Source organism: Platalea leucorodia, assembly GCF_965183815.1.
Source record: "Platalea leucorodia genome assembly, chromosome: 1".
NCBI lineage: Eukaryota > Metazoa > Chordata > Aves > Pelecaniformes > Threskiornithidae > Platalea > Platalea leucorodia.
In genome coordinates, this window is record NC_138823.1 from 35,342,777 (window position 1) to 35,369,826 (window position 27,050).

Below are 27,050 nucleotides of genomic sequence, written 5' to 3' on the forward strand. Positions count from 1 at the left end.
AGGGAGATGGAGATTATAATGAGCTATAAAATCAGTATCTCTATTAAATCCTCGGTTTTACATATCCGCTAGGATTATGAGTTTTATAGGTTTGTCTTTGGAAAAATATTTTGTAGGTTTATCTTGAGGATCCATTAGGTCTGAAATACTACAGCTGGAATAACTGCTTTATGAAAGGTGTTCCTGCAAATTTCTTAATTTATTGATTGCATGCAGGTTGCTTCTAGTGAGTGGTGCTAGTTTATTTTTACCTACACAGTTACCACAAATATATCCAATGCAAAGACCAGAGGATGTTCCAGTCCAGGAAAGGAAAATGTAGAATCCAGGAATGCTCCGATTTAAAATATACCCATGCTAATTTGGATAGATCCTCCACCAGACCACCGCTGCAGAAAAATCAGATTATCTGAAGACGGAAGACTTGTGGCAGAGTAGCACGACAAAGCAGCACAGAGAAAGGCCTCCCCTCGCCAGCAGACCCGTTCAGCGCCCCAGGTCGCAGGCAGGCCTTCTCCCAGCAGATCTCCCAGCAGACCTCCCGGGGGGATCTCAGCCCAAGGAGCCGAGCAGGGCCGGGCCGGGCCTCCCTCATCCGACCTTCCCGCCAGGACGCGCCAGACGTGCGGGAAGCCCGCATTAACCCCCGGCATTAACTAAATCCCTTAAAAACTCCGGACGTGCAGATCTAAAAAACCTTTACAAACAGAGAGGCGGGCGGGGGGTCAGCCCCCTCCCGCCCGCCGGCGGCGGTGACGGCCGGCCCTGAGGCCCGCTCCCACCGCGGGGGACGACGGGGCTCCCTCCCCGCCCCAAGGGCAGCCCGGCGCGGTCCTCTCGCCGCCGACGGGCGAGCAGGGGCAGGGCAGCACCGGGGCGGCCCCCCGACGGGCGCGGCGAGCCGGCGAGGCGCCTCCCCCGCGGCCGGCAAGGGCGGGAGGGACGGCGGCGGGAGCCCAAGGACGAGGCCGGCCCGGCCGCCCGCCGCCCCCGCCGCGCCGCCCTCGCCCCGCGCATGCGCGGCCGCCCCGGCCGGCGGCGCGGGCACGTGACCGGGGAGGGCGGGGAGGGGACGGGCGCGCGGCGCTGCGTCTGTGTGGGCCCGGGCCGGCGGCGCAGAGGGGAGGGGGAGGATCCATCATGGCGTCGATGCAGGTGAGGAGCCTGCGGCGGAGCCGGGGCAGTGCCGGGGCGCCGGCCCGGAGCCGGGAGGAGCCGTTCCCCCGGCCGTGTGCGTGATGGTGCGCTCCGGAGAGCCGTGCGGGCGGAGCAGCTGCTGGGGCAGCGGCTGAGGGGCCCGGTTGCGCGGCGGCTCTGGCGCGGCTGCGGGGGTAGGGGGACTGGCGGCCGCCCGGAGGGGCCGGGGCGGGCAGGGGGAGGCAGAGTACTGCCGGCCCGGCGCCGGGATGGAGCTGAGACCCTCAGGGTCAGGCCGTGAGGGGCGAGGCCGGGCCCGGCTGCGGCGGGGGGGGGAGGAGGGAGCCGCAAGTGAGGGCGGGCGGGGCAGGATGGCGGGCGGGGGAGGAGGCGGGAGGGCGTCGGGAGGCACCGGGCGCCGGGGGGGCGAGTTGCCTCGGGGAGAGGTGTCCCTTCTCCTTGGGGAGGCGACGGGAGGGCGAAGGGATCCCTCTCCCCCTCCCCGGCTGGGTTTGAGGGGGTCAAGGCTTCGCTGGCCGCCGTGGGAGGTGGCGGGCTCGTCCCCGTCCCCCGGCGGTGTGGCCGCAGCGTAGCGGGGCGGGGGGGGGTCGGGGAGACCCCCCCCGGTGACACCGTGAGGACGGTGTCGAAGGATGTGACCAACAACTCCATCTTCCCGGGCGTTTCTGGGGTTACGGTGCTGTAATTCTTGGGCACGGGGGGGCTGGGACAGGCAAGTTTTGTCCCAGGCCGTGTGCCTGTGGGGTCCTCCTTCTCCCTAAAATGGTGTTAGTGGTGTTAGTCCGTGGAGAGACAATGCCTGGTTTTACTTGGTTGGATGGGGTTGCCGTAGGTACAGTAGCATGAAACATCCTGCTGCTTGACAGGTATTTCCAGCTGAATTATTTATTCATACCTTCTCCGAAGGAGTTCTTAAATAGTAGCTGCAGAAATTGCTCTGGAAGAATGGATCGCTTTCACTGTGTGCTGCTCCAAGTGGGTGGTGATTTATTGTGACTGGGGCAGGAGAAAAGGTCGCTGGGTTTTGTGGCAGTGGCCCCTGTCTTTCCTTATTTCACCTGTAACTGCCCTTCTTATCCTTGAATTTTTGCAGCTTTCCATTTTGGCTTTAGATCTGGATGATCTAGCACTTCTGTTTTCTTTCTCAAACTGCTGCTTTCTCTTTCTTGTTTTCATTTTGGTGGAGTATAACTTATATTTTTTGTCACTAGTAATGGAACAGCCAAGAAAGAGTGTACAAACTGAATGAAATTAGTTTAATTGTCCTGATAGCCTGGATTTAGCATAGCTAAAAAGAGTTTAAATGTCAAAGCATTGAACTTTATGGGGTCAAAATTCTGCTCATGAAGTTTAGAAACATAAAAACCCCATGGTGCGTCTTTCTGCGTTATTGAAATGAAATGGGATCAAGAACTTGAAGGTACTGTACAGAATGTTCTTCATTTAGCAGTAGTTTAGACAGATAGTCTAATCTGCCTTCGTTTTATCAGCTCTATCTGGCAAATGCATTTTTGTAGTGCTCTTCTTTTAATGTTCAGACTTCCACAAGCATAACTGCAAAATAGAGGCAATAATTATTTAGTAGAATCTCTTACAAAACTCTGTGAAAACTATAGGGAAATGACAGTTGTGAAACTTGAAGGAGGCACTCTGTGGGACTTTGCAAACCTGTACTGTGTTGCTGTCTCTGGCCTAGTAAATGACCTTCTACAGCTTGCCTCACCCTCATTCCTGTTGCTCACTCTGTAAAGGGGAAATAAGGATTACAAATAAAATGAGTTTTTTTAGGATACATGTGACAAATGTTGCCTAAAAGTAAGATAAGTTATGTGTGGAGGTAGTACTCCCTGAAAATATGGCTATTGTAAGTCTAGTGTAGTAATTGCTTTCATTTTAAAAATACCAGCTGTAAGATTACACTTTTTTTTTTTAATGGCGTTCTGGTGTCTTTTGATGAGAGATTCAAGGAAATTTATGGAATTTTTTTGGTCTACATGTTGCTAGTTGTATAGTGTTCCGATGACTTTTTCCTGAGTTTAGTAAATTAATAATTTAGTAATGTAGTTTAGCAAATTGCAAAAGGAATTGTCTGGGAATTTTTTTTTTTAAATAAACAGGAAGCATAAATGAAAAATTAGTAAATGAACTGTAAAATTAGTGAGTTTCTCAGTAGTAGACACCTTCCCAGGTGAGCAAGATTTCAAGGCTCTGAATTCTTCTATTAATTAAAATTTAAATCTTCAATGTGAAAAACATTTTACAAAGGAAGCTGTTGTATATAATTTTAGGTGCTTTTCGGTTCAGGATCATTTAATTTATTATTATGACTGCTAACATTTAATGTGTAAGTTGCCTAATCAGAAAAAGGATGTCTCCTTTTTATGTTACGTACAATGTTTTTAAATACCTAATGTTTAACTGAAATGTTTGTGCAACTTATTGCAGTCTCTACCTATACCAGTAGCCTATCACTGTACCATTATGGCAGTATTATTTATATTTCTGATAAGAATGATATATTGGTACATTAAATAAGTTTTAGTCACTTCTTAAACTGCTGTAATTTTATACAGCAATGTATGATGCCCTAAGTTAATTACATCTTATTTTTACAGATCCACTAAAATTTCTCTGATTAACTTAAAGCTAGAGTTATCTTATTAGTCTGTTCTTAGTCAGCCTACAAGGCAAGCTTTGAAACTGTAACAAATCACCTCTTTTTGCCACTGGCAATGAAAATCAACCTGAAGAGCTACTGCGGTTCAATTGATGCATAGTAACTTGTAAAATTTGGGAGTTTGAACCTTTACATGCATAGTTTAAATTTGTTGTGATCTTTGTCTGTGTGGACATTCTTTAATGGTAGTTTTCTGTAATGCTTTTCTTCTAGAAAAATAGAAGCCAATGTTGACAAGATCCTGTGTTTTGTTTTTCTAACCATTGTATTGTTTAAAGTGGTGGCTAATTTGACACTGCTAGATTAGTTTAAACCTGGTTTGCATAACTTTAAGCAAATGATAATTCTTTTCTTAAAAAACAAACAAACAAAACCCCCAAACAAACCTTGAAGGAAGAGCATTTTTTTCAACATTTTTCCCAGAAAAAGCCCAAGCTTGTGCAACTTTTCCTGAAAAGAAAAAAAAAAAAAAAAAAATTCTGAAAAGTATTCTGAAAAGTTGTAAGTAGTGTAGAACAAGTGAATAGAATGGATTTGCTTTAGAAAATTTGGTATAGCATCTTTAGTAATCTGAAGTCTTAAAGCTACAGATAAAATAAAAATGTGGTAAATACTGAAGAAATAATAAGCGATAAACAGTTGTTCTTAGAACAGCTGGTAAACAGAACTTGCATTAAGAATAGAAGCCCAGGTAAAAAATAGAACCAAGGAAGTTCAGCTGAAAATGCATGGAAAATATATCATTGCTGTACAAAGTGTTAGATAATTAAGGCCTTTCCCTCAATGCACAGATATGAATTATTTGCATTTTAAACTCGAAAGATTGGCTTTATCTGTAATGCTGACATTTTAGTTACTACCATTTTACCTTTCCCCTCCTTTCATTTTTAATACCAGGTTACTTCAAACCCTGACTTATGACTGGACATATTTAAACAGCTTTCACAAACACATTTATGGGAACAGTTTTAGGTTTGTGTTTTATCACCAAAATAACCTCTGGTCTTTCCTTTAAAGTTAGACACGTGAAATTTGTACAGGTAGATATTTAAACCTGATTAAATACAGAGCTAATGTAATTAATGACACAAACAGCTTTAGTAAAGAGTGTAGAATGTTAGCTTTCACCATGCGTTTGTGTTATCAGGATTTTTTTTTTTTTTGCCCTTGAAAACTGCATGTTGGTGGGCTGCCATCAAAATACATGCACACATCAAAATAAAAAGTGCTGCTTGAAAAGTCTTGTTACAGCAGTAGAATATTTTTTTCAAAATGTATGTCTAAACAGGCATTTAATAAAATAATTGTGCTAGATGTCAATGCAGAATTTGTGTTAGCTTGAGCTTACCAGGAACTTTTATCACAAAACACAAACCAGTTGTAATACAGAAGCTTCCCATAAGTTTTGCCCCAGTGTTTTCAGCCAGTGGGGTAGAGGATGGGAGAAAATGTATACAAGCCACTGAAATATCAAGAAAAATTGCCTTGTAATTAAATTATGAGAAAATAGTATATTCTGGATATGCCAACTTTTGGTTAAACTTCCTTGGTTCTATTCTTTACCTGCTCTTGTAGCCTCAGTGCAAGCTCTGTGTTTCCAGCTGTTCTCAGAACAATTCCTTATTGCTTAATCTTTCTTCAATATTGGCAGCATTTTTATTTAATAATTTGGAAATAATTTTCTCTTTACTTATTTGACAGCTTTGTCCAGGGAAACATTCTAAACTGTTTTTAATATATCTTCAAAAAAAACCCCAACAAACCCAACCTTAAGGGAGAAAAGTTTTCAGTCAACTGGAACTTCAACAGTGATGTACATGTGTTCCTTAATGTTACATGTCACAGTACAGGATGCTATTTGTGTTATTTCAAATAAAATATTTAAAAAATAAAAAGAAAATGAGTATTTACTGGAATTATATAACCGATTCTGGGATATAAGCACAATGAAATTATTGGTAGTTAGTAACAACTTGAAGTATTTAGTGGTGCCATTGGTGAAATACTGTTGAAGATAAAAATTTCAATCATTTTTTTAAACTGAAAAATGCAAGTACGATAATTGAGACCAGAATGAGTGGAGAGTAAAAAGCGTTTCTCATGTCCACTAAGAGGTTGTTAGTCCTTTATGTAACCTTCAGTTATCAGTCTGTACTGATATGTGGTATATTAGTTTTGGCACATAGCCATGCTACTGTAAAATAAGATAAATGCAAAATTTATGGTTATGTTACCAAGATGATTTCGTTTAATCGTGGGGCTTTTTTTAATAAACTTTTAAAGTGAGTTAAATATCAAGTGAAGTTTAAAATTTCTAGTCTTTAAAGACTTAAGTCATTAAAGATAAATAAAATCAAAGTTATGGCTTTAGGCCCTAAGGAGTCTCTCTTCCTTGTTTTTGTATCTGCTTGTATAAATAGGGTTTTGGGAAACACTTTGCTGTGCAGCAACTGCACAGTTTTTGAGCTAGAATGGAAGAATTCACTTCCGAAAGAGAAAGCAGTAGTAGACAAATTTACTGAAACCAGTGTCCCTGAGTGTTTTCCGTAGATCTTTTTTTCCAAATAGACCAACTATGTAGCTAAAATATAGAAAATTGTGAATGCTTTCAACTTGTCACATTGAACATTGATATCTCATAAATATGTGCATGATTTAAACCAGGAAAATAAGAGCAGACAGATATTTATTGTAAAGAATAGTTATTCCGGTTGATTGTAAATATTTTTTGCTCAGAGTTTGGTAATGTCTTATACTTGCTTCTAGGCCTAGCTATTCAAGCTCTGAGAAGGGGAAAAGAGAAAACAATAGATTTGCAAAAGCCAGGGAATGTTGTCTTGTTAAACTGCTCCCTTGGAAAGCTCTGTGAGTTTGTAATTAAGTAAGCCAAAGCAGCTTAGCTCAAACAATGTGCGAAACTCAGTGATCAAGCACTTTTTTTAATTGTTTGCTCAAATTCTACCAAGCTAAGACTTTCTGAGTAAAGGATCTTCACTATATATTATACAGGTATAGGCTGTACTGGTGGATACTCCCAGAGGTTATGTGATTAAATTACCCGTATTAATATGAAAGAGGGAAGGCCCAGCTTCCTTTCAACTTACCCGTAGTTATGGCTGTGTTCAACCAATGCAAATGTGTTTGGTATAATGATCATGTCTCTCATGTAGCCTTGGTTTACAACCAAGAGATGAGCTTTCAAGCGGTTTGCAGGCTCAAGTTCTCACTGGGGAAGAGGGCAATGAAGGTCTTTTACTCAGTACTTGGAGCGAAAAATTTTGTTCATCTTGCATGGTTTTGAAGTAGCGGACTGTGACAGAACTGTCAACTGTGGGTTGCATTTTTGCCTTTCGAAGGGAGGAAGAGGCAATATTACATATTCATTTAAACCTGTCATAACTTAATTTGTTTAAAAACAAATGAAAATAAAGATTAAATGCTTTAGAATAAGAAGAGCCAGTAAGCAATATTTTGTGATAGAAGAAAGGTCAGGTAACCTGTCTTCTGCCTGCTTTTGATAGTTGAGGGCTTTGAAAAGGTATTCTGGAATCTGTGCCAGCCTTTGCAGGTTTGTTTTTTTTTCCTTTGGTTTTGTTTATTTTTCCTCTGAGGCAACCTGAATCACTGGAATGAAAACCAGGTATCAGTCTGGGGTGGCAGGGGAAGAATGGAGGGAACCCCATCATTTGCCTCCCTGGGAGCTGCATTAATGTGTTAGAAAAGAAAGGACAGAAGTTAACGGTGGTAGAGCAGGAAATGCGAGACACCGTATTTTTGATAATTAGTGCTCTGATTGAGCATGCTCACTATTCATTCCTTCATACGCAGTATTAAAAAATAACTGTTTCTCCTTGGGCGATTACAAACACAAAGTTGTTTGTCATCTTTTTTATTCAACTTAGCTAAAACACTGCTTGATCAGCCTCAAGAAAAAAATTGTATATATATGCCAATAAATGTTGATAATAGTTTACTAGAGTATAGCAAATACTGTCTCTAAAAGTCTGTTGGAATAAAATGCTTTATGGGATTTGATGCTACTTGTTCACACAGATTTATGTATTTCTTCTTGATTAGAAATTGGTGGCCAATAATGAGAAGGGACAAGGAAAGTGAATGGATTGAGGTTTCCTAAGTTAGAAATTCTCTCCCTGTCATATTTAGGGATATGGATTTGATGAGTATTTAAATCTTGTTACAGTTTGCAGCTTCCAACATTTTGCCCCTTTCTTTCTGAAAGGCTTTTGTCAGAATACAGCATTTTCTCTCAGTTATCAATCTTTGGAATGGTTTTTATAAGGATAAGAAATTCCCTGGTAGATGTATGGTTGCCCTCATTGTGCCAGCCCTTGCTATTATCGTAAATCCATTCCTCTAACTGAAGCAGTTCAAATAATGTCAGACTCTTGTCCTTAAAAGATAAAATTACTTGTGTTTGACTTCTTAGTACTGTGAGGCTTGTGCTGGGTGTTGGTACATTTGAAGACTCCATTTATAAAGCAGATGACTAGCTGTCAGTTTCATTTTATTTCTCATTACTGGATTTCATTTAATTTGCTTTAAAATGAAAGGTTCATTGTAAAAAAATTTGGTTATCTGGCAAAAAGCTTTTCAGACTGTGGAGTACAGAGTGTGGTGTGTGTAGTTACTGTTTTATCTTTAATTATACTGTAGTTCTGATTTCAGGTTGATCTTGTCTCTTAGTGAGTTTAAGTCAAGCATATTATTCCCTTTAGAAGAGGACTGTGTTGCTTTGACCTTCCCGTCAAATATTTTAGAACATCTTGGAGCATGTGAAGGTAATATTTTGTTATCAAATTGAGAAATCAACAGTCCTTCCTCCCACCCCCCCAATGCATAACCTAATGAAATTTTTAAATGCTCAGAAGAACAAAAGATTAGTGGTGGAAACTTATTTGTAAGTGGCTCGTTAAAAGATTCATGCAATTGCCTTTTGGTTCCTTTAAAAAGAGAGAAATGTATAAAATGCCTGATATTCAGGACTTGAAGTATGGATTGGTCTGGGAAAATAACATTAGAACTGGGTTGCCAGATGTTAACATGTTTTATTAGAAATGAGAAGGAGGAGACTAATCTGGTTCTGCATTCTCAGTACAGATTGAAAACCTGACATTCAGCCAAAAATAGATAAAACTGAAAAACAATTCTTCAAATTCAAATCCTGGTATTATTTTGTATGGACAGAGTATTTTGTGAAGCTGTTTTATTATGTGTCCTGCTGAAGCGTTAATTGGGCACATCCAGTCAATTATCTTTCTTTCCTCCTCTGGCCCTTGATTAAATCTTACCGTAAGAACTTTGATTAGGAAAAATTCACCAATGGTTGTGATAATCAAGTATACAGGTGGCTTATGAGTTTGGGAGTCTGGGCGAAATGATTTCACCTGAATAATGGGATATATTCTGCAGGGGCTTTCTTGAATGTTCTGATTGATTAGGAAACAAAGGATTTTTTTAATTTGTAGGAACTGTCTCTTTCATCTTTTCTTTAGATTTCTTAAGTCGCAAGATGGACTGTAGCAGTTAATTTTTTCTTAAATGTCACCGGTTTTAATCTTGTTTCTCTTCTGTTTGAGAGGTTTTTGGTATTTAAAGTTAGGTTTCTAATTAGAGAGTAACATGCAATCAGTTCCAGCATTACTTACACTGTTAAAAATGTTTTTTCTGTAGAGGAGTTTTGTTTGAAAAGCAGGACTATCTACCCAGTGTTTAGAACTTCATGTTCTGGATTTGAGATGCTTTTCAGTAAGAAATGTGTGAATGGAAGAACCAAAATACTGAAAATAGAGTTGTTACTGATCTTACTCTCTCAGGCCTGTAGTTTGTACTAGCAGACTAGTAACAGCTTTGCATTATGAAACAACATGGTGGTGGTGCAACAACAGTGTTGTTGGAGCCTGTTAACAGCAACTCCTGTTCTGGTACAAGGTGACTGTTTGCCTCCATTCAGTGAGGCAGTGCTTGAAAAAAAGTAATCTGTCTCCTGCATGCAAAAACTTCTTCAAAACAAAAAGGATGTTTTTTGTGAAACATTTTGTAACTTGAGTGGGGGAGGAGGTGACAGCCTGTAGCTCGTAAGTGAAATGTAAATTCTTTGCCAGGACTTGATCATAGGACTGACAGTACTTTTATGCTAACACAGTTTGCTGGGTACATTTCAGTCTTTAGGTGTGGAAGAGAATCATTAGTAGTTACTGAAGAAATATTGTTAGGTCTCCCTAGGGTGCAGCAGCTTTACCAGCATAAAATAGAAGAGTGGAGCCCCTGTGGGATTGATTTTTAACTTTTAACTATTTATGAGTTAATTTTTCTTCCTCTTTGATCTCCAAGCCAGATTAAGATTTGAGTTTACAATGTCTAGGAAGTCTTGGCCTTGGAAGGCTACTCCTTTCTTACGTTGTCGCAACAAAGAAAAGGGAATTTGAGTGCACGGAAAAGAAGATTTCTAAGAAAATTCAAGTGCAGATATTTTGGACACCTATGCTTCCTAGTCTGTGAAGTCACTGTTCCATCTTTCAGTTTCTTCATATCCTCATGATACTGCCTAACTGAGCATGGCTAGTAGAGTTGCTGCCACATTCCAGCTTAATTGCCCATCACCGCTTGTGTTAGTGGTAAAAGAAGATGTGGTGATGGAACATTTCCTCCAGCAGAAATGAAAGGAATCTGTTTGCTCATTTTCCACTCCTTGCTCTACTGGTAGGTTTCTGCTGCTCTACTGGTAGAGAAAAATTGCTTTTCCCCCACCTGTCTTCTACCAAACTCTTACCACTGCCCGTAATATATCTGGTCGTGTACTGAATCTCCTTTTGGTTTAATCAGCTCAGCCTTTCTCTCTCTTCCTTCCTTTCTCTAAAAAAAAGGAAAGTCTCTAAAATAGACTTTCAAGTGTATATTAAGGGTTGTTCATTGGTAAGGTATTTGACTAAGATAGATCATCATTTAGTTTACCCATTTAAGACATAGCACATCTCATGCAGCATTTCTTGAAACACCAAAAGTGGATTAATCAAGAATTGCAAAGATAAGGCAGTTGAATATATGCATTGATCTTTTTTCAATTTTTTCTTTGTATTTTTTTACCTTTATAAAGTTTGTATTTTCAGCTCTGAGGAGATGGATAATAAGCCAGGAGTATGGGCACACAGTTGAACTTGATTGGATTATGGTGTTAATATTTTACTGCTAATCAACAGAGACAATGTAAGAGTGTATGTATGCTTTGCCCCCTCCAATTACGAAGTATAATGCGTTAACTGAAACAATGTTCATTGGCTATCTTAGTTGCTCTCAGCTGTATGTACATAATTCGTACTTGGTAGTGACCCCTATAACTAAGGTTGCCTTACTTTTTCACTGTACACATGTTTGTGTTTGCATATAGCTTTGTAAACTTGAACTCTCTAGGCTCCAGTTCTCCGAGGGAGGGGCAAAGCTGTTGTAAGAGTTCGGACAATGGGCTTAGAACTGGAAATAGACACATGATATTGTGATACTCCTTTTTAAAGGCATTGAGAAAGGTAATTTTCACACACCTACAAGAGCTAGATAAGTTTTCATGGTGGGGGAGGAAAATACCTTTGACTGCACTGTTTCTTTGTGGGGGATTGTGGTTAAAGTTTGTCTACCTGTCTGTCCATGGGTACAGTCCTTGTTTATGATAGAATCAGACAAAAGATCCCTGGTTTTGGGGAACGTGATGGTGATATCGTCATATATGCTTTAGGAATATAGGTTATTGCCTTTTGGGGTAGCTGACAGGGACACAGAGACCAGTGAAATAATTTTGTATCTGTTAATAAATATTTTATGTGATATATAACATCTAGCTCAATGGTGCACAGTAACCAAACTATCTGATTCTAGTAGATGCGTTCTGAAATACTCATGTTGCCAACCTCCAAATCTCCTCCTGTCCTAAATTGCTACCCTCTCCCTCTTTTCACATATTGCATCTTTTTATGTGCTTCTGCCCTGCCTTCTGCTTCCTTATATGATTCACAAGGTATCAACACGAGTGAGAATTCAGCTGTGGCATTTGAGATGTTACCACAGCAGTTCCAGAAGTAGCCAAGTAAGGTGTGTGCCATTTTGGAGAAAGAAGAGTGTGTATTTTTGCTTAGTAAAGGTGCTAGACGCTATTGGCTTTAGAAATGTGTTTAACTTGAACCATGACAGACAGTGAGTGCCATCTATCAGGATTGAAATGATACAGGTTGTTGTGAGCTGCCTGGGGAGCCAGCAGGAATTTTACTCCACTGACGCCCAGTTCATTTTGTGTTCTTTGCTCCATATGCTTTGAGAAGTCTTATGAGCTTGACACTTCAGAAAATCTGTGGAGGATAACTGAAGGGGTTGCACAAATCCTATTTGACAGAATTAGCAACAGAATACAATCTATTGCTATGTCAGTCATGTCTCAACTGCTTGAATAAACTTTCTTTTGGAACTGATATTTGGATCAGTGTTAAGCTGTGTTCTTTAGTTTCATCCTTGAATCATCCTTTCCTGTAGAAGTAGGTGAATTGAGTAATCTTGGTTTCAAAGACTTACACCTTTTTGAAAATACTTGTGTAAACTAGTTATGTCACTACTCTTTGCCTTTTGCAGCTGGTTATTCCTTTAATTGAAGGACTGTGATGTTACACAGTCTTTGATTTCTGATCTTCCTAATTTGCTGTTCTGTTTCCTTCTAGATAGTGAATGTTTTTACCACTTTGATACTTCTCAGTTTTGGTTTACTTGGAAGTTACATTAAAAGAATGTTTAAGCATAAAATCCTCTCTCAAAATAAGGAAAATATCAAATTAAGATTGCCTGTCCATCCTTCATTTATTCCCCCTTTGTGTAAATAACTCCATGATTGCAGTCCGTATTTTCTTTCACAAGAACAAGGACAAGCAAGAAGGGAGCTTCTATATGAAATCTTATGATGGGTTAGCAGAAACATTAGAAAGATGGTCTTGTGGTATGAAAAGAACAATACAGCAAGCGCAGCTCCCAAGAGCATATCAATGTATAGAAAACATCTGTTTGGAGGTTATTGTGGAAGTGAGTAGCTGCACTAGCTTGTATTTTGACGTAAAGGATCTGATTGAGAGGCTGAAAGCAACTTGAGTATGTGATGAAAAAAAAGGTATTCTTGATTCATGGTAAGAAAAAAAGCAAAAGTAATAATGGTATTGACTTTAGAGATGCGTATCTTAACACAGCTAGACATCTGTAAATAAAGAAGGACTTCTGACAATTAAGAGTGTTGAAGGGCTACAAGTTTCTAGAAGAAAATACTAATTTACTATGGAAAGCTGTGTCAACATGGAAAAATATAGGAAAAGTCAGCATGGCTACATGAGGAGCTATTTTGTGACTTGAAGATTGAAAAGGCTTTGTACAAAACAGAAAAGTGAAAATAAGTATTTACTGCTAAAGCTCAATATGAAAGAAAGGGACAAGCATAGAAGAGTGAAATCTACCCATGGTGCATTGTTTTAAATTAGCAGATTTGAAGAGCATTAAGAAAGGTTTTTCTAAATCACTAGAAAGATGAAGAAAGGGATGAGCCTGTGACTAGAAAAGGAAACAAAGAATAGATGACACAGATACTTAAATTAACAACGAGGCAGTAAATCACGCCAGACAAAAAGGACAGATTCAGTACCTCTTAGGCACTGAATATTATGTCAGTCACTAGGATTCAGCTGTTGGTTTTGGGTTGTTTTAAGTGTTTAAGCAACTGAATCAGAGCTCTTTGACAATTATTTTGAGTGAGTTTCCAGTTGATAAATACTGTTTTTATTCTTCTACTGTTGTGTGAAAGGGTGGCTTCTGAAAATCACTGGGGCGAATAGTCTTCGATACCTATAGGTATAATATATAATCAACAATTAACATGTGAGTAGCTAGATAAAAAGTAGCCAAAATGGATTTCAGAAGAAGAATCGCATAGAACTAACATGATTTCCTCCTCTTACTGTATGGTAATTATTGTGAAAGAGGAGAGGTAGCTGTATTCTGACCGTACAAATATTTTTGACTTGCATTAGTGTGACATTTGAACAGGCACACAAGAAAATGTGGTACAAACCAGTGGATTCTTTTTTTTTTTTTTTTTTTCCCTTATTAACCGCAAAGACCACTTCTCAAGGTATCACAGTTGTAGTTTGGTTGTAGTAAAATCACTCTGGTTTCAACTGGGTGTCTGATTGAGAGAGGGCGTTTGGTTCTGCCAGCTGAGTGGACCTACCAAAGGGTATTTTGAGGGCAGTCTGCATTGGCTTTCATGCTTTCTGAAAGCGGCTTGGATGATTGGGCTATAGGTGTTCTTACAAAATACATATGTGACAACAAGTGGACAGGTTTAAAATCAAAAACATGCAATTTGGTTGAGAAGAGTACAAAGCATTTAATAGGGGCAGGAGAGGGGAAAAAGGAGTCTGGTTTGCAAATATGAATGACTAGCAGGCTGGCCGGTGCTGGTGTGGAAGTGACTCAGGGTTATGAGTGCGGACTGAATGTAAGTCAAAAGTATTGTGCTGCTACAAAGAAAACCCAAATCTCTGGGGTATATTCACATAAGTGTCATGATGAAGCATTCTTCTTTCATTTATGTATATAAATATGTATATATTTATAGAAATACATATATATATAAAATACAAATTTAAGGAGCCAGCTGGAGACCAGCAAAAATTAAATGCTTAGAAAATGAGAACTGGAGAGGGGGAGTTGAAAGAATTATGTATTTTATTTGGAGAGAAGTAAGTTGAAATAAATAAAAGAATTCCCTTCTGTATCCATGAAGCGTAAGAGAAGTAATTTGACATAATTTATTCAACTCACCTAAATCTCTTACTGTGAAGAAAATTCTTCCAATTACAAAAGCAAGAGAGAGGGTGATGTGGAAAATGTTAAAGTCTTCAAACTACAAGGGTATTTTAAGAATCTTTGATCCATCCTTATGTTAGGAAGATGGAGAGGTGACTTCCCTGAGGTATCTTCAAGTCCTAAGTTTATAAGATTCTACAAATGAGATGGTTGAAATTGTCTGAAAGGTGCTAATCCATTATACTTTGTCCTGCTATGTATGTCGCTGCTTATTCTCAAGAATTTTGTGCCAGAAAAAGTTTTCTGTATTCATGGCTGTCAAATACGAGGAAGGCTTTTCTCCCTCTGAAACCGTTCCTTTTCAAATGCTTAATTTCAGAAACATACAGTTGCAGCGTGCCTTTTGTACGTAACGTGCAGGCTTGGTATATCAGTTGTGGTTTTTAAAAGTACTTAACTGAATGTATTTTTTAAATGAATCTTGAAGCTAAGAGTACGTGTTCTGGATTTGTGCATGATATTACAGTCGTCTTTAGACTTAGTGTTACTCTGAGAAAATTAACGTTCCTCGTAACCTCTTTGGTCAGCTAGTACTAATATTGTTAAACACCAGAATTAATTTCAAGTTTTTGCATTTAAACTTTAGAAGTTTTCTGAATTACTATGGTAACCGGGAGCTCAATTTCCTAATTAAACTGTATGAATCTGGCCTTCAAGGGCTTCATTTAAGAGATCTATTTATTTTTTTTAAACTAGATCTGGCTCCTGATAATCCACTTTTGTGTATTAAGGAGACATAACATAAGACAAATTATTTTAAGTTGTGGTAAGGGAGAGAGGAAATAAAAAAATAGTCCTTTGTAATATCTTTGGAGAGTACCTCCAAATTTTCTGAATATCCTTAGCTGCATATTGGCCTGTGTGTGCAAGCATGTAGCCAGCAGCTTGAGGAAACTGATTCTTTCCCTCTCTCTGGCACTTGAGGCCACATCTGGAGTATGGTTTTCAGGGAGTCCCAGTACAAGAAAGACATAGATGTACTGGAGTGAGCCCAACAGATGGCCAGCAAGATGGTTAGGGGCTGAACTACATGATGTACAAGGAGGGGCTGACTGGATTTCTTCAGCCTTAAGAAGAGAAGGCAAAGAGAAGATCTTGCTGCTGCCTACAAAAAACAAATGGGAGGGTGATAGGGAAAACAGAGCCACAGTGGGAAGACAAGGGGCAACAGACACCGATTGGAACATGAGATATTCCAATAAGATAGAAAAGAAACATTTTATACCACGAGGGTAGTTGAACACTGGAATGCATTGACCAGAGAGCTTGACTAAAAGACAATTTTCTAAATATTATTTAGCCCCTCTTGTAAAACAGTCTTTGAGTATTTGAATGAATTCTGGTTAGTAGGCTGTGATGCCCTCTACAATTCTGTTACAGTTGCTGTAGAGTACTCTCGAGCGTCTTCTGCAAAAGGTCTATAGGCAGCTATTCATTAGTTTGTACAGACGTAATTGAGTTGATGCTTGATAGAACAAACCAAATTTTGAAAATGTCTGGTGAAAGCCTATTAAAGATACCCAGCTATGTTCGTCAGATAAGGTATGATTAACTTGTATGGCATGGTTAATGGAATAATAGAGAGTTGTGAAATAGATAGTATATTTTATTATTCCAGTTGGGAAAAAAAAACCAAATGAGGGCTTGATTCCCAAAGGTATCACATCTTAAATGTGTATCAGTTGGTTCAATAAAAGTAATTTGCTTTCTGTAAGGACTTTGCCTTGCTTCTATCTTCAGACTGTAGTGGCTAGAGTAATACTTAGGAAATCTTTAAAAGCATTTTTTTCCCCTTAAGCTGTCTAACACTGAGTTCCTGTCATTATGAGGACTGGAGAAATCTAGGAATTTATTATAAAATGGTCTTTTTATCCTTTAATTTCATGGGCAGTTATTGAAGATAGTATAGCTGGAGAGAATAAAAGTGAAAAGGATTCTGTGCCATCTCTAATAGCAGTTGTTGGTCTTCAGTCCTGATTGCCTGCAATTCTGCAGTGATATCCTCTTCATTTGGTGGGGGGGGTGTTGGTTTGTTGTTTGTTTGTTTGTTTGTTTTTTTCCCCCAGTCTTACCCTGAAGAGGAGCAATGTTGAGATACATGAAATCTATCAGGGTGTAGTATAATGGAGAACACAGCTGATACTTCAGATAGGCATAGGGTTAGAGTGGTTACAGTAAGGCTGAAGGGAATAACGCCTTTTGCTGATACTTCGTTCTGTTTGGACATTCCTCTGAAGGACAAACCAGTCCAGAAGAGCTGTGGGTTTCTTGACCTCTGCATCCCCTCCCTACCTTTCCAGTGTGGAGCTGTGCCTAGGAACTTAGTGTTAATCAAAATTGCACTGGAGTTTTCTATGCATAATAGCTAATCATAGTCAGGTTTTCTTTGTGGGTTCCCTTATTTCAAAATGATAAATTTCTTTGCTAAAGCTTGTTTTCATTTCATTACAACACTAGCAATGTTATAGGCTTGCTTTTCTGGGGGACTTGTGTTACTGAGTTTCTTTGGCTTAATAGTTAGATAACATACCCGTTTTCTACTGAATGTGCTCTTTTCAGCTTTATATGGGAATGACATGGATGTGGCTTTTTATTGATGTTCTCACTGAGAGCTGCAGATACAAGTCAGACTGAACTTATGTTGATACTTGTTTGAACTGGCTAACTTACAAATGATAATTTCTTTTTTGTCTTTAAAAATATGATTTTGTTTATTGTGATACTTTTGACCCGACGTGTAAATAGTATCTCCTGTTATTTCTCTGGGATGCATTTTTGGGTCTTAATATATTTTGTATTGCAACTGATGAGAAGCAATGTGTTGTCTATAGGTATTATTTGCATTTAATGGACAGGCCCCCATGACAGTGTCAGCAAATGTTTGAGATCGGAGGAACAGAGCACTTCAGTGGTACTCTGCTGATCAAGTACACATTTTATTTTTTTTTTTTTTTCCTTGGGTTACTGTTTTTTTAGAAAGAACCATAAATATTATATGTGAGAACTGAAAAGCTGTGAAGGAGTCAGAATATTTTTGCACTGGTGAGATGGATAAAAGTGTGACTGAGACTGTATTGGACTGAAGAGATGGTTGCTGGAGAAAAGAGCCAAAGGTCCAAACTTTAAATGAGATGCTATTTTAAGTGTTGATAACTTGGAATTTTTGGTAGGATGCAGAGCAAACAAAATTTCCTCTTTTCAAATTACTGTGTTTGATCTGTTACTGGTACCTTATTGTGGCTGTTTTTAATTTAATTTTAAAATGGATTTTAGGCTCCTTTTTATAAAGACAGAGTTGGATAGTTGGTCTACATGTGTAAGTAAATGGATCTACTGAATTATTTGCTGTTCTTATATAATTTGTTCTTTACTATTTCTTACCTAATGTTTCCAAACCTCCTCTTTAAGGGAAAGAGTTTGAATTTTCCCTTATCACATAAGGTTCTCCTCTCTGAACTTTTAAAATATTTCTCTATATGATGATCTATGTGACAAGGCATACGCAGGTTGACTACCATTGAGGTTTATTTGATGATGATCTTGGAAAGCGTCAGAAAGGGAATTGACTTCAAAACATCTCTGCCACTCAAATTAAGGATTTGTAAAATGGTTTTGGACCTTTGTTCTTTTGCAGTTTAATTCATAATAGTGGTGGTAAACACTGTTGGTGTTCATAATCTGAAATTTTCTTAAACTATGCAGAAAGCAGAAGATGAACACTAGGTATCTAATGTGTTTTTCACTGTGTTAGCAATGTATATAGCTTTCTTATGAGAATGCTAGCATTGTTTTTTCAGTTTGTTTATATCTGTACAGCAATTATAGCAGCCTTTAAAATTCTTTTATGACATAACATTTCACTTCAAAATGTATTTATTTAATTGCTTGCAAATAACAGACTTTTAAAGTGTGTATTTATGTTCAAGGTAGGAACTTTCAAAATAGAAGCCCAAAGCAAGTTTTCAGAGCTGTTTGACAGAGACAGAAAGTTATTTCAGAATGTAAATTGTGAATGTATGAGGGCGTTTTCTTTAGGAGTTGTGTGTCTGAATTTACTGTAGTCCTATTTCAAAGGTATTAATGAGATACTGAATCACTTTTGTGTTGACAAATGAACACTTTTTATTTTCCCCTGTGGATATTTTTTTTAAGTTCTACTAAAGCATCAGAAAAGTTGTTTGGAAAATTAGGAAAAAACAGCTATAAATGTGTGATCAACCTACGTTTAAAAAAAAGTTTGTTGAATCAAAATTAGATACTAAACCCCCAACCATATATATTTATTTCTCTTGAGTGCTAGGTCAGGCTTAAATCTTATGTAAGATCGTTTTGACTAGCAGGATGATGGAAGCGGACTGGTAGGTGGTAAACATTAAAATTGTTGGCAGGAGAAAGGAGAGTAAGAAATGAGAAAGCCTTGAACTTTCCGTTATCTAGATGGCTTGGAAATGACAAAACATATTGCATAACTGTTTATATGGGGAAAATACACTCTGAAACCAGTGCCACTGATAGCACTTCACAGAGGTTGCATTTCCCTTGCTCCATAGATTGTAGGAAACAGTTCTGGTAGTTGTTACAGAAGCAGCTGGTTGCAGTTACCGATTTATCCCTGTCAAAATCAGTAAGAATTACCTGAGGTACTGGTGTAACACTTTGCTAAATATTATGACTCTGTAAGTTCTAAGATGCAGTTACTATAAAGTTATAAAATAGTTTGTGTTCTGCAAGTCACATAGTCTTGTTTTACTTTTGTGTTCTGTCTTCTGGGATGACTTAGAGCAAGGCAAAGGCTTGCGCAGATGCCAGACAGAAGTGTCTTAAATTACTTAGAGGAGGAAGAGTTGTGCTGTTAAAATCTTGGAGAATTAGTTGTAAATCTGATGCTATCAGGGGAATATGAAATGTTCCCTGCTAGGTGTAGAGCTCTGATTGACATCTTTGTAATATCACAAAATCCTGGACACCTCTGTGTATTTTGTAACGCAACAGTTCTTCAGTTAGCAGTGTTGCAAATGTAGGTGCTGTTGCCTTTTACCAAAAATGTAGGTTTAAGGCCTGTGACTTCTCAGCGTAATTTCTAGGAGAGGAGTCTTCCCTTTCTCACCTTTCAGTTTCACTTTGTATTTAAATTTTCAAATAGATCTCCTTTTACCTCTCAATAATTGATGAAATGTAATTTAGTGTGTGTTTATTGTTGAACTTAATATTTCAACTATTCTATACAATTTCTTTATAGAAACGATTACAAAAAGAACTATTGGCATTGCAAAATGATCCACCTCCAGGAATGACTCTAAATGAAAAGAGTGTACAAAATTCAATTACACAGTAAGTATATATACTGTTTTATTTTTGCTATCAAGCTGAAAAATGAAAGTAATGAAAAGTTCTCTGAATGCCACTTCGACCACTTATTCCGAGTAACATTCTGAATTTTTGTTTTTAGTCTAGGAAATGAAACACTGTTCTCCTTAATGAGCGTATTGCAGTAACGTGCTGGACACTCTCAGGAGCTGGATAGTGAATTCATTAAATTTTTATTGGGCATTTCACTGTCTAACAAAATGTCAATTGGTAAAAGCTTCTGCATATTTTAGAATAAAATAATTTAACAATCTCTCATAGCTACTAACCTCTAAAACCCCTGTAAATTTATTGAAATAATGGAGTAGCTGGTTTAGAGTTTCTGCATTATTTGTGTTGAGTGTATTTTGTGGCTGTTAATTTCTGTTACCTCCTTTCTCTGAAGCAAGTGGAGGAAGCTTCTTAAAGAGCAAAGTTATCTAAATACATTTCTTTGCACTTTCCTCCCTGCTGTAGTTTTTCCTGTGATTAGCAAAACGGAAAGAGAAAAGTGGTTAAATATTCTGTGTTCTGTCCATTGAAATTGGTCAGGTGTTGTTCTTGGTATTTAAACTATTTTTTTAATTGACTGAAATTCAAAAGATTTAGACTGTGTTGACATTTCTTTTAGATAATTTTCTTAGTTTAATTTTAGAGAAATGTTAAAAAATCTTAGCAGATGTAAACATTTATAAGTATGAATCTCAAGCTATATGTTCTGGACTATATTATTGATTGATGGCTCAATTTAAAAACATAACATACAGCTGACTTCTGACATTGCTTCATATCTGCAATTTTGGTGGTGGTGCTCAGACCATGTTACATGAGGCTTTTCTAAGCCTTTTATATGCTGACTTCAACACTGCTATTGCTTTTTAAACGATGCTGTTTTTTGTGATAATTCATGCAGATGAATATGACTAAAACAGATTGAAATGGCACTTCCCAGAATTTGGTACAAATAATAATAAACTGCTGTACAACTGCTGAATTACAGCTTGTGTTTCTTTCTTTACTTTGGGTTTTCTTTGGGAAGCAAAATACTTAAATTTTCTGAAAAACGGACTCAAATTAATATTGCAAGTGTTTTTTATTCATTAAAAAAAAAAACCCAGCTATTAAGTGAAAGTTTCCAGCAGATGAAGAGATGGAAAAGGAAAAAAAAAAAATCTGTTGGTTTTTCTTTCTGTTTGTGGATTTCCATTTTTCTTAGGATGTCTCTGTTCCCAGAGTACTACCTTATTATTTTTTTCTGCAATGTACAATTTTTATACCTTTCAATACCTTACAAATAAAACCTTCCTGTTTACTGTCATGCTAGATTCTGGAGTTGTCACTGTTTAAGAAGCTTTCTCACAAGTAACGTCGTATTTTTTTCTCTTTGAGGGTTTTTGATGCAAAGTAGCATGTTCTGAGTTCATTAATCAAGTTAGAGTTTGAACTGCTGCAGTAAAGATTTGTGTAGCAATAGTAGCTTGATTTTGAAAGACGTTGAGTAAAATAATTGGATCCTATGATGTAACTGGGTCATTTGAAATGTTAAGCAATCATCTATTTTAAATACACAAGGGTTAGAAATTTGAGATGGCTAAACAGTAAAGCACACAGGAAAGATGGGTTCTAGTGATTCCTTGACCATAAAAGGAGCAACATCCAGGCAGAGTTATCTTCTACTTAGTAAATGAAACTATTTTAAAAACTTGAAAGTGAAGGTTCTGGATCACAAGGACCAATAAAGCTGAAGAGTATTGGTGCAGTATGTGTATAAATGTAAAAGCAGAAGGCATAAGAAGAGATAAGTGGTGTGGAGTGCAGATAGATTAAATTGAAGGCGTCTTCACAAAATTAAAATACAGAACGCTAGTACAGCCATCATCATGCTACCGCTGAAGATGCATTCCTCCTGAAGAGTGTGACAGCTAGGAGGTCAGTAGAGAAGCAATTTTTCTCAAAAAAAAAAAAAAAAAAAAAAAAAAAAAGATAGAGGGGATGATAAAAAAGTCAGCACAGCTTAAATACATGGGGAGGGTGTATATGACAGGACGATGGAGAGGTTGGGAACAGGATCATCAGACTGCCAGCTGGAGGAGATGTTGACTTTTCCGCACACATTGCTGTTCTGAAAAATCTCAGCTGCCTTGCTTGGCTGTAATGTAAATCTTATCTGGGCGTTTTTGTAGTCTCTTGCTGAATCTTTACCTTACCCTATTGCTCAAATGCGTAAAACTCAATCAGGGGTGAAAGACAAAAATGGGGAAGTGATGCTGCAAAGAATGGTATTAAGTGATCAACAACAGAACTCCAGAATGACAGAAGTTAGATAGCAGAGTGTTCCTGTATGTGTTAAACAATATGCAAAGCATCTATTTTTGACTGGATTAAAAAAACCCAACAACCCAACCCAAAACCACCACCAACAAAAAACCTACACCCAATACCCCCTACCCGCCCCGCTCCGCCTGTCAGTTACTTCCATGTTATTATGATGGAAGGAGCAGAAGCAGAGGGAAAAGAATACTGCGATATGTTCAGGTGTTATCTTTATTACAGTTGCAAAGAATCCCTTTTTTTGGTTTGCTTTTAATTTTCTATGACCCTTTCCTTTTTATACTATTAACTTCTCCAGTTTTGGTTCCATTACCTGGCAGGTTATATACCATTTAATTTCTGAGTTTTCCAGAGGTGTAAGTGCAAGAGGAGCGTTGCTCTTCCCCCTTGGATACAGATTTTATTTTAATAAACTGAATTGATGATTTCCTTGACAGAAAAGTAAAACAACATGAAAGAGAATGCATACTAGTTTGTTTCCTTCCAAGCCTGTTTTTGTATAGGAATAAACTTTGGAATGGGTCTTTTGTTTCAGCTTTGTTGTCTCACATTAACAGTCATTTTATTGGGAACTGATGGGTCTGTGTTGAGTTCAAGTCACAATTACTTGTATAATTTGCAGCACTATATCCGGTACCTGCATGTGAAATACCAAGCTTCTTTCTTTCAAATGTAGGCTTGATGTGTTATTCACTTTTGTGATAATTATGATACTAACGGAGAGTTCAGAAGATTTGGCTGTGATTGGTAATTGATTTGATTAGTCCTGTGGTCCAGGAGTAAAATTATAATTTATCAGTCCACCATACTAACAATTTTTTCCGCATTCCTTAGGTGGATTGTAGACATGGAAGGTGCTCCAGGAACGCTATATGAAGGGGAGAAATTTCAGCTTCTATTTAAGTTCAGTAGTCGATATCCTTTTGATTCGCCTCAGGTAACTGCTTTGTTACTTCTTGCTTAATGCTACCTTTAGGTTATAGCTGCATGACACATGCTGAATATTAGTATCATCCACATATCCTAACATGAAGTTTAGTTACTTTAATTTGTATTAAAGACATTGTGCAGATGCCTTTTCTTTTAAAAATGACCCTACAGTGAGGTGTAGTGCTGTGACAGTCTACTTGGTTTCGTAGGAGATGAAAGAGCAGTATCAACTGGAGGCTTCTTTGAGGTTGATATTCATATCATATGAAAGAGCAACACAGGGTAAAGTAGGAAGGTCCCCTTCACTGCAGTGTAGGAGTAGAGTAAACAACAAACTGCTTCTTCGTCCCCTCTCTTTTTGCTTCCAACTGCTTTTTTTTCTGGTTTGTTTTTAAGCCTCTTGCATCTTCTCTGCTGCCGTTGTTAATACAGCTGGGGAGATACTGCGCTTGTGATAGGGATTCTCATAGATATGTGATATCTTTATGAGAGGCTTGCAAATCCAGTCGTTATAATTGAGGTGTGAGATACTGTATTGCTTTCACAGCAATGTAAAGAACTGAAGGGGCAGCAGTACTACTAGGCTGCAGAATGAGCTCTGTACATCCATCCCTCTGTTACTTGAGGGGAATGTTAAAAACTATGACCTCTGCTCTTCTGAAAAAGGAAGAAGAAAAGCAAGAGTGCCTTAGTTCTTGTCCTGTCTGTTTCAGCTCAAAGTTCCAAGAGTCATCTCTGACACTTTTCTCATTGGTGTTGAAACTGAAGCACGGAGCTGAGAGAGACACTTAAACCATAAACATTACATATGTTTAGGTACCATGATAAAAACTGGAATGCTGACTTTTCAGTCTTAGGTTTTAAGGAACAAACTGGCCACCTGTACTTCTGCACCCCATCAGGTTTGCAGTGAACTACTCATAGGTGACCCACAGGAGAGTAGCCACTTTCATTTGGTTTCAAGTAGGTACTGCTCATACTCGTTACCCAACCTGTGTGTGTGGCTCTGTGCAATTTATTGTAAATGAGCAAGTTAGATCCATAAATGTACACTGATTTTTAGCACAGAAAAAAATTAAGATTTTAAGTACTGGATACTTGATTGTTGTAGATGGCTAGAATTTCTGTTATAAAAATGCTGTTGTGCAGTAAGTTCATTCTATATTACAAACCTCTGGGTCATAATTCTCTCTCCTGTAAATCTACTTACTCTGAATGGACAGTTAACACTTCTGCTGCTTAATCACTTGGTTGTTTTCTGCCTTTAAATGTATGTTGTCTATCACAGTGTGCATGGTTCTACTTACCTAGTATGCCTAGTTCTGGTTTTCCTATAAAGGGAAGACATTAGTTAGAAGTGAAATACATTACTGGGTTATGAAGGTAAGCTCTTCGATGCTTAAGACATCAGTTTAAAGACCTATGAAAGATCATTCTCCATCCAGTTTTTCTGCTGCCTTAGAAACCTATTTGGCAGATAGGTTAAGCTCTCTAATTTCAGTTTCCTATATGATGAAGATGTTGTTTCTTTCTTGTAGTCGGTGATGAGGTGGGTGTGTTGTGTACATGTATGCATATTTCTACACATATATGTATCTTTATAACTTGGAAACACTTAAGAGGCTTCTGGGTATTATGGTTATGAGTGGTAAAGATTTATTATGTCATTGCATAAAAGATGGCAGTGCTTATGTTGGATAAGGAGCTCAGGAGGATAATGCTGCTACAAATGTTTCACTTTTACTCCATTTCCATTGGTCCTGAGCCAACTGTCTATTTGACAAAAACTTGATGTAAGAGCAATAGTTGTCAAAATTGCTTTTCCAACCTTTTTTGACTGTGATATTATCTTTTAATAGAGAGGAGTTAAGGTTCTAAATGCTGTTCTTCCATATTCGTCTATGTCAAATAAAAACATATGCCATCTGAAATAATAATATAAAAATATTTCCTACATGGTAACATACTTCAGTTGTACAAGTCCTTTATTTTATAGTTAATAGGATTGATGCATTTTACACTCTATGCTGGAACCTGGATGAGTTGTCCAGAACTTAATTTCTATTGTGTCCAAGGTTATAGAAATACTCATTTGTGAATCTTGTTGTGTTTCCTGGTGTATAATGTTGTGGCTTATGAAATCATTAAAATCCAGTGTTTTGGCTAAGCAACTGTATTCCTTAGGACATAAAAGACTGAGGCTGCAAGATACAAAAAGTTTAGTTTGATGTCTTTACACTGTTACCTTTGCATTTTTCTATGCTGTATAACTATTCATAGAAAAACCCCTACGTTTAACCATTTATTTAACTTCATCTTCACTAGCTATTTAGGCTTCCATTGTTTTATTTTACATTTCAATTAATAGCTTCCAAAAATGAATGAACCTAACATAGTAAAGTGTAATATTTAGTGTAAGTGAACATGGCAGAACCACTTCTTAAATAAGATATTATTGTTTTCCCAAAAGCAATACAGTCTTATTTAAAATGTGGACAATAAATTACAGTTATGTTTGTTCTTTTTTTTAGGTCATGTTTACTGGAGACAATATTCCTGTTCATCCTCATGTTTATAGCAATGGTCATATCTGTTTATCCATTCTAACGGAAGACTGGTCTCCAGCGCTGTCAGTGCAATCTGTCTGTCTTAGCATTATTAGCATGCTTTCCAGCTGCAAAGAAAAGGTATGGGGTTTTTAGCACTGTTGGAGTAGAATAAGAAGTAGTTAATAGTTTTCTATTTTGCGAAGTGAGATTTTCATTTCTCAAATTCTAAACTAGGCAAAACTACTATATCTACATTTCTACTACTGAAAAAGTACTAAGCTAGAACTGCACAATAAACAGTGCAGTGAGTACTTTGTAACTGTTTTCATGGTAACCTGCTCATATATCATTATTGGAAGAGAGGAGTGGATGGAACCCTTCTAGTTGTACTAATTGTGAAGTTCAGTCATGTTTTAGGACAATTCTTTGTAAATTTATTCTGTCTCTAAAGGCAGTGAAAAATGACTATTACTGTCTTTAGTGCAGGTGTTGGTAAGGCTTTGCAGCTGTACTATTTATATGATCTCGATCATTTTCATTTCAGGAAAGTCAATGGTGCTAAGCTGCTTTTTCGGTCATAGATGACTGGCACTGATACCTTAGATGTTTTTTGTAAAGAGACTACCCTTGTAGTCTTGGCCATTTCTTTTGCAGTGGAATATCTGTGGAAGTTAGATGTGGTCAGAGCTTGTATAGCTGTGCTATCCAAACATGCCTATTTATGTCACATCCTAGTCAGTCCTAGTCATCTGTATGTGAAAGACACCCCCAAAATGGCTTTGTATTGTATCCTATGACTTTGATTTTGCATAATGATGCCACTTAAGAAGAAAGCTGAAGAATATGAATTATTGATCAGACATAGATGTTTGTTTTAAGTTCATTTTTTCACCCACTCCAAGCTGAGACACACAGATGTGAATTGGGTCTAATAAAATCAGAATTAGATTCCAAACTGCAAAGAAATTTCATTTGGTTGTTGTTTTTGAACAAGAGCTGTTCCTTTCTTGTGGGTTGTTTTCTTTCTTTTTATTTATTTCTCCCCCTATCTATCTCCAAATCACTTGGTATTTTTCATTCATGTTTTGCTTGGAGTATCTCCAGTAAGAACTGTTACCTGGATCCTTAAGAGATTTTTCTTGACAAAGGTCTAG

At 38.0% G+C, this 27,050-nt stretch overlaps 1 protein-coding gene across 1 annotated transcript in view; it reads left to right on the top strand.

Annotated features, from left to right (window-relative positions):
• Positions 1-1,058: 1,058 nt before the first annotated feature.
• UBE2W (ubiquitin conjugating enzyme E2 W) overlaps positions 1,059-27,050 on the top strand; it is a 42,898-nt gene continuing 16,906 nt past the window's right edge. The window contains exons 1-4 of the mRNA XM_082308703.1: positions 1,059-1,155; positions 19,980-20,071; positions 23,252-23,354; positions 25,879-26,034. Of these exons, the coding sequence (XP_082164829.1) occupies positions 1,141-1,155; positions 19,980-20,071; positions 23,252-23,354; positions 25,879-26,034 (366 nt within the window). The 5' untranslated portion in view covers positions 1,059-1,140. The remainder of the gene's footprint in view (positions 1,156-19,979; positions 20,072-23,251; positions 23,355-25,878; positions 26,035-27,050) is intronic.